Source organism: Melospiza melodia, chromosome 8 (assembly GCF_035770615.1).
Source record: "Melospiza melodia melodia isolate bMelMel2 chromosome 8, bMelMel2.pri, whole genome shotgun sequence".
NCBI classification, from domain to species: Eukaryota; Metazoa; Chordata; class Aves; order Passeriformes; family Passerellidae; genus Melospiza; species Melospiza melodia.
In genome coordinates this window covers 18,255,417-18,269,014 of record NC_086201.1, presented here as the reverse complement: position 1 = coordinate 18,269,014, position 13,598 = coordinate 18,255,417, and the positions used below count along the sequence as shown (strand labels likewise).

The 13,598-nt window shown below is 38.1% G+C and overlaps 2 protein-coding genes across 5 annotated transcripts in view; both read right to left on the bottom strand.

The window, feature by feature from the left end:
* CSRNP3 (cysteine and serine rich nuclear protein 3) overlaps positions 1–990 on the bottom strand; it is a 98,235-nt gene extending 97,245 nt beyond the window's left edge. The window contains exon 1 of the mRNA XM_063162028.1: positions 789–990. The gene's annotated coding sequence lies outside the window, so the exon portion shown is untranslated. The remainder of the gene's footprint in view (positions 1–788) is intronic.
* A 1,538-nt stretch (positions 991–2,528) lies between these two features.
* SCN2A (sodium voltage-gated channel alpha subunit 2) overlaps positions 2,529–13,598 on the bottom strand; it is a 73,469-nt gene continuing 62,399 nt past the window's right edge. For all 4 annotated transcript variants that reach the window (XM_063162024.1, XM_063162026.1, XM_063162025.1 and 1 more), the window contains exons 22-27: positions 9,610–9,891; positions 9,011–9,064; positions 8,105–8,242; positions 7,391–7,495; positions 6,951–7,221; positions 2,529–5,860 (exon numbers count right to left, since the gene is read on the bottom strand). In XM_063162024.1, coding sequence (XP_063018094.1) covers positions 4,665–5,860; positions 6,951–7,221; positions 7,391–7,495; positions 8,105–8,242; positions 9,011–9,064; positions 9,610–9,891 — 2,046 coding nt within the window. In that variant the 3' untranslated portion in view covers positions 2,529–4,664. The remainder of the gene's footprint in view (positions 5,861–6,950; positions 7,222–7,390; positions 7,496–8,104; positions 8,243–9,010; positions 9,065–9,609; positions 9,892–13,598) is intronic.

Here is a 13,598-nt window from a genome sequence, read left to right as displayed (position 1 = left end):
GTGTGAATGAACATGGGAAACTGAGCATGTTTTGCAGCCTGCAGCGAGCTGTTCATTATTTAGCTCTACTAGCCTCTCACAACTGTTTGTTTTCCTGTCTACTGAGAGCAGAAGATGTTTTAGACAAAGAACGAACTGGAGGTATATCATCGCTTCCGAGTTTGCTGTGCTGAGTGGATATAGAACACAGTTTCTCACACAGGACAAGCACAGTCTTGCAGCACCACAGATCTATCCAGAACCACAGACTACACAGAAATCAATCCCCTGAGACATTTCCCATTTATTCCGCTGTGCCGGGGCCAGGGGGGCCAGCGCAGCCCGGTCCGTGCCCTCCGTGCAGCGAGGCCAGGCCCGGCCCGGCACCCCCGGCCCAGCGAGCCCGGCGGGGCAGACACACAGACGCACACACAGACAGACACACACACGCACACACAGACACAGACACACAGACACACACACACACAGACACACACACGCACACACAGACAGACACACACACGCACACACACAGACACACACACGCACACACAGACAGACAGACACACGCACACACAGACAGACACACACACGCACACACACAGACACGCACACACTCACACACACACATGCACGCACAGACACAGACAGGCACACACAGACACGCACACACTCACAAACACACCCCGAGGGGCTCCGGGCCGAGGGCCGCGGCTGGGAATGGACGTGCTGGGCCAGCGGCAGCGCCGAGGGACGGCCAGAACCCCAGGAGCCCTAACCCAAGGCAGCCGCAGGCCACCTCACCTCACCTCGCATCCCTTTCCGCGTCAGGTGTGCCAACCGCCAGGACAGACAGGCGCTCTTACAGGCGAGGATCCAGATCGCCTCCGCTCTGGGGACAGCCGCTGTCTCCGGGTGACTCCCAAGCGCCGATGCCAGCGGGGTTTGCTCTCCTCTCTCCTCGCCCGGATCTCCCAGCCCCTGCGCGGGCAGCGGCCGCGCCGCGCTCCGCCGCCGCCTGAGCCTGGCGGACGCGCACTGCGCCTGCGGGCCCTCACCTGAGCCGCCGGGCTCCCAGCGCCGCCGGGCGCCTCCCGGGCTCGCCAGCCGGGCCCGCGCCCGCTCCGGCAGCCGCCGCCGCCAGGGACGCCGGGCCCCCGCCCTCCATCGCCGGCAGAGAGCGCGGCCAGAGCGCTGCCCCGGCTCCGGGGCGGGGTGACCCCAGCGGCTCCCGCTCCGCCCTCCCTGGGGCGCTGCTCGGGCCCGGGCGCTGCCGAGCCGGGCGGGGCCGGGGCAGCTCCGAGCGGGATGCTGCGGGACACGCGTGGGTATCGCCCGTGTCCCATGGGTCTGTCACAGGTGTTTCCAGTATTGCTGCAGAGCTGTTGACTAAACAAACAAACAAGGGAGGGGTACCCAAGCACAACCACAGCTGCTTGTTGTTCTGCTTGTTGTTTCAGGCATTTAATAATTTCTTACTTTGTGCTCGTCTTCTGGTAAGCTCAAACCCCTCTCAGACACATACTGATTATTTTCAGTCTAAGTCAGACAAATTTATTATTTATGTACCTGCTATTTTTTCAATACCTTTCCCTCCCCAAAACCAACCAAACCAACGTGAAACTTGTCCTTTAATTACACATTTTGGATTTTGGGTTCTCTCATCTCTCCCTATCTTACACCCTGCCTTGACAGTTGTTTTTACAGCTGATGTGAAAAATCTAACTGAAACAGTGCAGCCTGAGTGCTCACTACTTGAGAGTAGCAATACTCATTTCTAGGGCGGACAACCTCAACAGACCATCAGCGGTTGAAAACTGTGGAGAGAAGGGACAAAAGGCATGCACCGTCCGACTGCTCCATTTGTGCTTCTCCTGGGGTGCACACCCGGAGCTCGCAGTTACACATCACTCACATTCCTGGGGACATCTGGTCTTCCCAATACTCTTCAGAGGATCTGATGTAGAGTGCATATCTGCACATCTATGATGATTATTAGAGTTTGTGCTTTTAATTTGTTCAGTGTAACCTTCATGGCATTACTTTAAATTTAAGACAGAGAAAAGTTCTTAGAAACAGCACTCAAATATGATTGCTACCTAAAAATTTGGCTCTCATGTGTTATCATAAAATAATAAATTCTACTTAGAAAATAATGAGATAAATATTTTTTTCTTTATAACAAAGCTAATTCTTCACTTCAAATGTAGAATATAATTGAAATGATACATACATTGCAGCCTTGGTAGCTAGAGACTTTATTTAATATCTGGCTTTTCAGGTGTCTCAGAACACCTGATATGAAAAAGGGATTGAAGCATCATGAGCTCTTAGATGTTATCCTGGGATCCTGAATAGGATTAATAACCTCAAGAGTTTAAGTTCAAATGGTGTTTAAGATCTTTCAGAAAGCATACAGCTTCAATTTTTTTACTTTTCACAAACCTATTTCTAACATTTTATATATATTTATATTTTACTTTCATAGCACCTCTTGATATTCAATAGTTTATAGTGGGAAAATAAAAAATGCAGACAAAACCATTCAATACAATAAAAAATGAAGTCTTTATTCTTTTGGCTCAACTGTAATGTGGTTTACTGTTCTTTATGGTAATAGCATTTTCCTGCATGCAGTTCACCGACACACAAGTCAATATTTTTGTAAAAGGAGGAGTCAACATCGAATTTTTGCTTGTGTAAGAAACACAAAATGTCCTGATGTGATCAATTATACAAGTTTGCTATTTAATTCCTGTGGAAAAAAAAAAGCATTGTGGATCCCATATTATATTTAGAACAGTTCTAGTGCAGCATGAATCAACAAGAATAAGAATAGTCTATGTAAACAAACACTGGTAAAGATTTCATGAATAAAAATACTACCTTGAAACTTCTGATGCAGGCAGTGCTAGAATCTTAAACAAATCCTCCCCACCACATTTCAATTACAAGTTATATCTATTTGGAAGCAAGTGCATTTTGGACTCAGTTTGAAACTTATTTCACATTAAAATGTGTGCAAAAATACAGTACTAATAAAAAAGCAGAAACCTAAAGCTACCCCATTCTTTCCTTTGTTTCTTATTTTGTGAAGTTCTTGAATTAAAAAGTGCTATGGATAGAAAGTAATAAAAGTGACAGTAACATCAACCTGAAGATAATTCTCATTTCTTATTTTATGTACAAAATGCTGAAAAATAAAATAAAATGGTATTTTTTACAGTATTTATATTTTCTTAGAAAATTCTATCCATGTAGTTTTCAACAGATTAAGCAGTTTGCAACATATCCTGTACAGTCTGACTATGCACCGTACAGTAGTCACTTAAAATTTTAGAATGCAAAGCAAGAAGCTCTTAAATAACTGCAAACTATTGCTTGATGTCGTGAAAGAATGATGACCAATTGAACAATTTATTTCACTTAACCACTGAGCTATGGCTTCCCATATTAGACTCTTAACAGTGGAAGGAGTAAAATTACAGCAGCAAAGGCAAGATAAACATGCATCAGTGATAGCTTCCAAACTGTCTATAATGGTACAGAATACTTCATATTAGCTGTTGAGAGATTGCAAATTACACTTACTGTGGTACATATTTGATGCAATAAATATTGTGCACATGTCATTATTTGTTTGCTCAAACATGCACCACGGGATAAAGTAACTATTTACATAGAGGGTACTTTTTTAATCAACACATACAATGTCAACCTTGCTGAGAGCAGAAGATGGCTAAATGATACTGCAGGGTGAAGCAGAACAACTTCATAATCCTTGTGTTTTGCAGGTTTTTGGTAAGCTCAATTTCCCAAGGTCAGGTAAACTCTTTTCCGCAGAAGAATACTTCGAAGTGGACTCTATGTCCCTCGGTAAAATTTTTATACAGAGATTGTTCAACTACTGTTAAATGACTTATGAAAAAATAAAACATCTGTTCTATTATTGTAGACTCTATGGGACTTTACAGGCACATTAAGATTTGTCTGGATGAGATACGGATACTGTTTTTAAGCACCTCAACATACAGAGCCACCCTGAAACATGGAAGTAGTCAGACTGCTGCTTTGTGCGACGTCATGTTTTCCCATGCATGAACTACAAGTGCAGCATGCCTTCATGCAAATCACTTCTGTTTGTACATTATAGAGAATCCGAGAGTAGAACACCTGGTCCTCATACCCCCTTCCCCAACATAAAACCCATTTACAAAAATAGTCACATATAATAGTAAACAACCTGTGAATTAAAAAATGATAAGTTCACCAACACTGATTTTTGTAAAAATATGGCAAATGTGACTGTTGAAATGCTAACAGTGGATACAATTTTTGTACTGTGTGTTTCATGTTAAACACAGAGATTCATAGGTTTGCACCTTATTTTTTTAACTGGTCCCTACAGTCTGGTTGGCCATTTTATCATCTCTTCAGCAGTGTCAGCTGGTACTAAAAACAACAACCTCCTGTCAAGATGTTACCCTGTTTTACAGAGTTGCAGTTTGATGACGAGGGGTCACTGTCTTGCTATAGGCACTGACCTTATATATATATATATAATTATATATATATCTATATATGTAAAAACTGACAGTTTGGCATGTACCTCCTACAGGAGTCCTGTTGACACAAATACATACTTTTTCAGGCTGTAAACAGTTTATTACAAACAGCGTTCTATGTTACTTTTTACTTTCCCTGCTGTCTTTACCTTTATCTTCTTTTTCTGACTTGTCTTTTTCATATTTATCCTTGTCTGGCTTTGTTACACTGTCATAAGAAGGTGGGGAGGTTGTCGATGGGGTCATATCTGTTTTTTCTGGAGTGGAGTTCTCATTTAGTTTATCCATAATCATATCTTCTTTCATGGGCAGATCATCTTCCTCTTTACCTTTATCCTGACTAAATATACATGATACTTTTTTGACTTTTTGCCTCAGGAGATGACGTCTGTAAGCACGCTGAATGATGACAGCAGACACCTCCTCCTGCTTTCGTTTCAGTGTGGTTGTAATTGGTTCATAGGAGACTTTAGAAGGATTGGCTGCCATAAACCGATCTTCCATCTGTATTCTGAGGGCGTCCATCTCCCCACTTTCCCCCAAAACACGCTTTGTGAAAGCAAACAAGATGTCAAGGCAGTGAATTCTGTCACCGCTCACCATGGGCAGATCCATTGCAATCAGCTGGACTTTGTTGGGTTTTGCTATGAGAAGAGGTGGATCTAATGAAGCGGCAAAATCTGATAATTTACTGAACTCTATGAATTGTGTTGCATCGGGGTCAAACTTCTCCCAGACTTCATAGAACATCTCAAAGTCATCCTCGCTCAAGGGTTCGGCGCTTTCTTCAGTAGCAACACTGAAGTTCTCCAAAATCACAGCAATGTACATGTTCACCACTACCAGAAAGGATATGATAATGTAGCTGACAAAGAAGAAAATCCCAACAGAAGGGTTGCCACAGTCACCTTTCACAGAGCTCCCTGGATGATCTTTATGGGGGTCACAGTCTGGCTCCCCACTGTTGAGAATTGGGGCGAGCAAACCGTCCCAGCCAGCGGACGTGGTGATCTGGAACAGGCAGATCATGCTGTTGCCAAACGTTTCAAAGTTGAACATGTCATCAATCCCAACTTCCCTCTTGACGTAGGCAAAGTTGGACATGCCAAATATGGCATAGATGAACATGACCAGGAAGAGCAGCAGCCCAATGTTGAACAAGGCAGGGAGAGACATCATCAAAGCAAAAAGCAGAGTGCGGATTCCCTTAGCGCCTTTAATGAGGCGCAGGATTCGACCGATCCTGGCAAGCCGGATGACTCTGAATAGTGTGGGAGATACAAAGTACTTCTCAATCATCTCAGCCAAAAACATACCTGGGAAAAAACAAGTTAAATCAGTAAAGAGTATTATTACATTTTAAAACCACTGCTAAAGATATATTCTACAAGGATTGTAGAACTTTAAGAAGAGCAGGATACTTAAACAGATTTTTAGGGATTAGCCATTCAGTTTTTTTACAAAACCTTTGTGTTTGGTATACTTTTTTAGGACAAACTGATAACTAGTGTATGTATATTAGCAAATGCTGAGATTAGAGGAATACCCTTTTGTTTAATTGTAAGAAAAATAATCTCAGTTAATCTGAAGAAAGATCATATGCACATTAGAATTGAAATTCCATGTAATCAAGTTAAGTTATTCAAAAAAATATGTGTATTTTAGGAGAACTGTGACTTCTTAATCACACAAAAAGTAACATGAACACAGGTTTATTAGTAATGACACAGAAATTCCAAACATAAACAAACTGATGAAAAGGTTTATTTTGATTCACGGAAGGATAAAAGAATTGAGCATTGTATTATGTGCCTCAAAGCAGAAAAATAACTTTTTTGATACAAAAATAGCAAAACTGATTTGCATATTAAGGAGTACTTAAAAACCCACAATTTTTACATAAGTTCTTTCAAGTTTGCTGCTCCAGATAAAGCAAAGGTTAGTGTAGTCATTATTTGTTACCACATCTGCTTCAGCTCTGCTCACTCTATCTCAGGCACAAAGCCTCTCAGGATCAAACAAAACTGAAGTACGCAAGGGGTTTTACCCTGCTGTCTGGGGGGCAGGCATCCTACCCTCATAATAGTCCCACACAGATTTTACTCTTGGATTTTGGATGACTGAACTCTTTCACCTGCAACTGTCACTGTAAGTTTATATCAAAATTGCCTTTTATGCATGTGTAGGAATCTCTACTGATTTCAGAATATAGATCTAATTTCAACCAGTAAAAAAGTAGGAGTGTATGAAATCTCTTGCTAAAAAATTCTTACCGTACTTTTTAGTTATGTTATGGATAAGACTTTCTAGTGACAAAGTTGAACAAAAATATAAATAGATTTTACACGGCAAAAATATTTCTATGTTTACAGAATTAGACATTTCATAAAAATGAGTTGCTCTTACCTACTATGGAGAGAATGACAACCACAAAATCAAAAATATTCCAACCTATAGTGAAGTAGTAATGACGAAGTGAAATCAGTTTCAGGACAAATTCTCCAGTGAAAAGTACGATAAACACCAGGTTAATCCAATATAAAATGTTTTCCATTTCTTCACTTTGATCATCTGTTTCTACCATCATTGTGACCATGTTAAGGCAGATAAGTATCATGATACTGATATCAAATGCTTGTTTGGTTACAAAATCAAAGACCATGCCTTGGAATTTGTTCTGTTATAACAGAAGAAAAAGAAAAAAAAGGTATTTCAGATTAATAAGGCTTTTTTTTTTTTTTTTTTTTTTTTTTTTTTGCTTACAGCTTATTTCAGCCTAAGGCATAATAGAAAAAATCCAATTTTTAAATAGATGTAAAAATTACAGAAAATAGTTCTATTCTTACTGCTGGTCGAGGTATAGGCTTTTGTGGTTTCTTTGAACCCAATTTCTTCATTGCATTGTAGTATTTCTTCTGTTCCTCTGTCATGAAAATATCTTGACCTCCAAAGTAAACCCGAGAGACAAAAACTGGTTACAATCATGTATCTTTATTGATTACTTATAAATAAGACTAATGATCATATTCTCATCTGTGGGAAAATTTAGGACAGATATAAAAATCGTCTTTTATGATTTTTATATTAAGTATTAAGCTACAGAAAGTGTTGAGTTCAGCAGCTGGAACACTGATACCTTTTCAGGAAGTGTTGACAAAACACAAAGACTAAAGAGGGTACAAATAAAGATAATACAATGTTTGTTATCAAAGTTCAGAAATCTATACTGCTGAGCTTTGTGACATGAGAGTAGTATAGCAAAGAGTTTTTAAAGCTACATTTGGCTATTTCAGTGGTTAGCCTTTTTATGAGTCAATTAAGCCTTCAGTCTCAAATCCACATCTTTACAAAGATGACATTGAGTATTTCACTAACCATGGAGAGTCATAGATTGTCATTTGTCCATCTAACCCTCATCAAGCCAAATTATAAGCTTTAATAATTTAATGTATTTACTATGTGGCACTTTAACTAATTTATCATAAAAATATTAATAAAGTTGTCATCAGTGGACCAAGATTTTTTTAATGTTCTTTTCAGAATAATAATGAAGTACTTATCTTCTTTTTCTGCTGGTTGAAATTGTCTATGATGACACCAATAAAAAGGTTCAAGGTAAAAAACGATCCAAAGATGATAAAGATGACAAAGTAAAGATACATGTACAGGTTATCTTCATACTTGGGCTGATCCAAAACCTGCAAAACAGGCATAGAAACTACATATTAGTTTAACAGTGAATACAAAATATTTGCTTGTGGACATTTCACTGCTACAGGCACTTAGGAAACTGCACAGGATTGTGGAAGAGAGGCATCCAAGCCATGTTTAGACTAAGCATATTTTCTTGGTATAGCTATGCACCTTCACTATACTACAGCAAGCCTCCTGCTGAGACTGCAGCTTACAAAAAAAAAAGAAAAAGAAATGGAGCTTTACTAGTATAGTTTATTCAATTGTCTACTTAGAACTAGAGGAAAACTTGCTCCAAGGGAACAAGGGGCAGGCCAAAGGGTAAGAAAATGCACAGGTCTAATTAAAAATAAGCACTAAAGAAAGCAGTCAGGCATCTTGCAGAGCACAATGAAAGTCTTAACTATAAATAAGATCAGTACTACAAAAAAAAACCCAAAAACCTCTCTGTGATGGTGTCTGTTTCCAAATATAAAGAATGGCTCAATGCATAATGAGAGGAGGAGAAGGTATTTCATGGCAACAGGTGTGTTGTAGGATTGGGGAATTTTGATTCTAATGTACCATAGAGAAAATGGAATACTGTAGGACTGCTCCTCTGCTTACCTCATTTCTTGTATTTTTCCCATGATTTCCATTTTCTTTAACTACAAAATTATAGTAACTCTTTGTTCTTTCATTTTTACTGTAATTTCTGAAAGATGTTCAAATTACATTCTCAAATCTTGGAGCTCATACAATCAAAACAAATGGAGTCAAGGGACTATACTTACATTACGAGAATCCACAGCTGCGTACATGATATCCATCCATCCTTTAAATGTAGCCTACAAACAGAACACAGGTGTTTAGGTCACACTGTGCCTGGAAAATGCCTTGTCAGAAGCATTTTTTAGGAGCTGAAGACTAAGTGTCTTTTGCACTCCTCATGAAAACCAGCAGAGTGAAATCCTAATAGCTCACTCTTGCTTTCTATTGCATGTTTTATTCATGAACAAGAATTGCAAGCCAATTCCAATATCTGACTATAGAGGGGCAGCATCCATTAAGAACTCTTTTGTCTATTATGAATAATATCTGGTGTAGAAGTTATTTTTCTGTGCATGAGCATTAGAGGTTTACTTGATACAGATTCAATGCAGCTATGGCTATTATGTTTGAATTACATTTTTTTTCTCATAGTCAGTATATCCTCTAGGCTTTGTGTTACTTCTTCTGTAGAGTCATGGATTTATCTCACACTTCATAATTCAAACCAAGAATTGAGAGACAAAATTTCTAAATTAAAAAAAAAAGTTAAAAACTTTTTACTGTTGAAGGTAAACAATCGAGATACAGAAAGATAAACAGAAATTAAGGACTGGTGACTTACCACTTGGAGCAGAGAAAGGTAACCAAGGCCTACATTGTCAAAGTTGACCTTCACATTCTTCCAGCGGGCAGTTTCGTTGTTTTGTATGAGCTCCTCACACTGACTGAAGTTGTTAATTTGGCTGATATCGAATCTCTCATCAGTTGTAGTGTTAACACAGTAGTAAAACTTTCCAGCAAATAGATTTACTCCCATGATACTAAATATCAGCCAGAATATAAGGCAAACAAGAAGCACATTCATAATAGATGGAATTGCTCCTAACAGGGCATTCACCACAACCTGGAGTACAAATGAAACCAAAGAGAGACACTGTAAGAACACAGGTGCCAGCATCTTACAAATGCTTCACATGTAACATGCAATTATAATTCTAATATCTGTGTTACAACTCAATTGTTGAGAGTAACAAGTCAGAAAAGCAGTACAGAGAAAAGATAAAAAGCCAAACTTAGTTAGAAGGAAAAATACAAATAGTAGCGAATGTTAGCTTTAAAGAATGGGTAAAATAAGAACCATTAAAACAAACTTTTAAAAAAAAGAGGAAAAAGAAGTATTTACCAGTGCTTTTTAGAATAGATTTACTTAATGTATATCTGCAAAACCATGATAATTGTAATCCCTGACTGAATTGAACAAACCAAATTTTTAATACTACATGTTTACTGGACAAATCCAAGCAAGTGCAAATCTATTTCTAAGCAAATTTCTAATTGAAATTAATTTTGAAGATTTTTAAAAATAAAACCAAGTAATGAATGCATGATATTTTGGATGTTTACATTTAGAATTAACAGTGAAAATGTTCAAACCAGGAAAACTACTGAGTATCTGAACACACCAGAGCTGCTAGTGTTCAGGCAACTGGCAGATAAAACTTGAAAAAGAGATTTGATTTAATTCCCAACTGAATTTTCAGAAAAATCAGTCTTCAGGAAAGAAAAATGTGAAAATGATTTCATGTGTGATGATGAGCAATGATTAAAAACATGCCAGAATGAAAACAAAACACAGAGGAAAATAAAATTTAGGAGAAAGTAGGTCCATTATGAATGAGAATTATTAATTTAATGATGGAATCAATGATGCTAAAATAATTAATTCCTATTTTAAGTCTCTCTGTAAATAATTCTAAGAATATAAATCTGGTTAAGTATAAAGCACTTTGCCACCAACTTTGCCAAAACAACTGAAGCAGATCCTTAAAACAAAGAAGTTTGCTTTTTCTCAAAACACTAGCTATTACTTTGGTAGGCTTTTTATACTTCATTTAGTATATATTATGTAAGTACTAGGACAGATCCTCTAGCATAATAAACTTATTGTTTCTGTTTGAAATACAAATATGTAATGAAGTTCTATGAAGTATTTTGGCATTACAGTTATATCTGCAACTAATACCATCCCTAGAATCAATGAATTATAAAATTAGTGATCCAGGTAGATGGGCTTTCATTCCTTGCCCTCTTACAGAACAGAAAATAAACCGTTTGACTATTAGATAGGAGATGAACCACCATCATGTGTAGTATAAAGGAGAATTGGGCTGAAGGAAAGAAGAGATCCCTGTTGTACTTTCAGGGCCCCAATCCTGTCAAAACACTACCTCATTTGGGTGATACACACTTTGGACATATGAGAGCCTATAGGACTTCAGTGAAATTGTTGTTATATTTAAATTTAGGAACTGGATCAAATGAAGTTGCTTTCAACTCCATCATAAAAGCACAGAATGGTGCATGGAATCCTAATTTTCCATGCTTTTTTGTTTGTTTGTACCTTTTTTCCATATATTGTAAATCAAATGTTTTAATAAGTGGTTATTTCTGTTGGGGAAATTTAAAACAAATCAGAATATTTTCTTAATCATACTAAAAATCTCCTTAGCAATACCTGTTATAAATTAATAAGCAAAATTCATATATAGAATTGTATAAGTCAGCATCTGGGTTGAGAGGATTCCCTAACTGATGGGTAAATCTCTTCTGACTATTTCAACAGTGCTGTCTTATGTTGACAAGCTTGTACTCAGCACTGAACCACATGACTGTAGGAGGCCATAGGATATTATTTGACCTAAGCAAAATGAACAGTCCAATAACTATGCTGAATTAGTTTAAATTGGAAAATCATGTACTCACTTATTTTTACAACAATCTGACTGCAATAATAAATAGCAAGGTCATTTTTCCCCAATTTAGGAATATTTTCCAAATATATTAGGTTTTTCGATTGAAAGTTATCTCAATTCTCAAAAAATGTAAGTAGATTTCTTAAATGTAATGATATCATCGGGAACAATTTTTGAGATATAAAGGGATAGTTAATGAAGTGAAAACATTTGTCCTCAAGCTTTCAGTCTCAGTACACCCAAGAATTCTGTTCCTCTTTGTGCTGCAGCTGCAGGTCCAGTCATGTTCTTTCCTTAATTGCTGGATTTCTACAGCTGACCTACTTTCTCTGGTATTAGTCTGAGTCCTGAAGCTACAGAGAACCAGCTTGTGATACGAATCATTTGAAGACACTCAAAACATACGGTTGAGCATCACTGGAAACACTGATCCCAACACCTTCCAGTTCCACCAGTAGTAACTCTGTGAGGAAAGGGGGCTAGGCCTGACAGCAAATGAAAGCAAGGGAAGCACAAGAAAGACATCAAACCCCTTGTTTTCTGCTTGAGAGAAAAAGGTGTTAGTGCCTAGCACCATATAGCAGTGAGTGATACTGCTTGGGACAGAGCAAGTACCAAGTGCAAATTAAAGTATAACTTTCCTAGCAATGCCAGTGGTGGGAAGATGCAGGGAAAAAAATAATGTTTTTCATAGGGGCAATTTTTTTCTTTTAATTACTAGTTTGTATGGGCACAAGTTGAAATACAGAGAAACATAGTGTGTTAAAAACTGTACATGTACTGAACAGAATTTCTTGCTTGTATAAGGGAAGTGCTCAATGGAAGCAATTTAAGTGTCTATGCAAGTACATGCATTGTACCGGATTGTCATATTTTCAGTTCATACATGATAAATACCAATGGAATGATTATGTTATGAACAGACATCTTGAATTTCCATGTATCAGACCTTAAAGTAGTCTTATACAAGTCATCAACTTCAGCTACTGTATCTTTAAAGACACTAAACTTGGAATTAATTACTTTAAATAAGGCAAAATTCAGTACATCCATTGGAATATTGCAATGGTTAACTGCCTAACTAATGAAGTTATAGGTCACATTTCTAGTCTTAAATGATCTAACTTCATCTACTACTTTTTATTGCATTTTTTGCTAAACTCATAAATCTTCTCCTCATCTGGGAATGTACAAAGAGATACAGTTGGCAGATCAGGATCAAACGTGTAGATAAAGTTTACACCAACATGGAAGTCATGGGATTTACAATTACCCCTAAACCTTCATGACAAGGTTATTGGGTTTTTCCTTGCACAATGAATTGCCACTTAAGCAATTTTATATAAAAATTGAAATATTTTTATTTTGAGTTTTTTGTTTTGCTAATCATTGTCATAAAAGAAACCTCTACAGTTAATACGATGAGGTAATACTTTAGACAGACCTTACCTCTGATATAAACATCCCAAATTTTCAAATTTGTTTTAGTAAAAGTCCAGAAATTTTTTGGAGGCAAAGAAATGCTATTTCCTGTTTGAATTTATAACATTTCATCAAAGCCCATTTTCTTTTCTACTGAAGTCTCTTCTCTTACTTTCCACACACACAGAGCATGACATTTTCTTCAGAAGCTCACCGGTTTGTAGTTGATTTACAAATTAGCTAATCAGCTTATCACCTGGGGTGGCAAAGAAGAGTGATCGCAGGAGGGAGCTCACACAAGGATCCCTCTTAATTATGGTGGGAGGGTTCCAGTTCAGGTGCATCTGCTGATGCCCACAATGGCAATATGTCCAAGAGAGACAGATGGACCCTGAAGGTGTAAGCCAGACACCTTCCTGTGGCTGGAGCTAGAAAT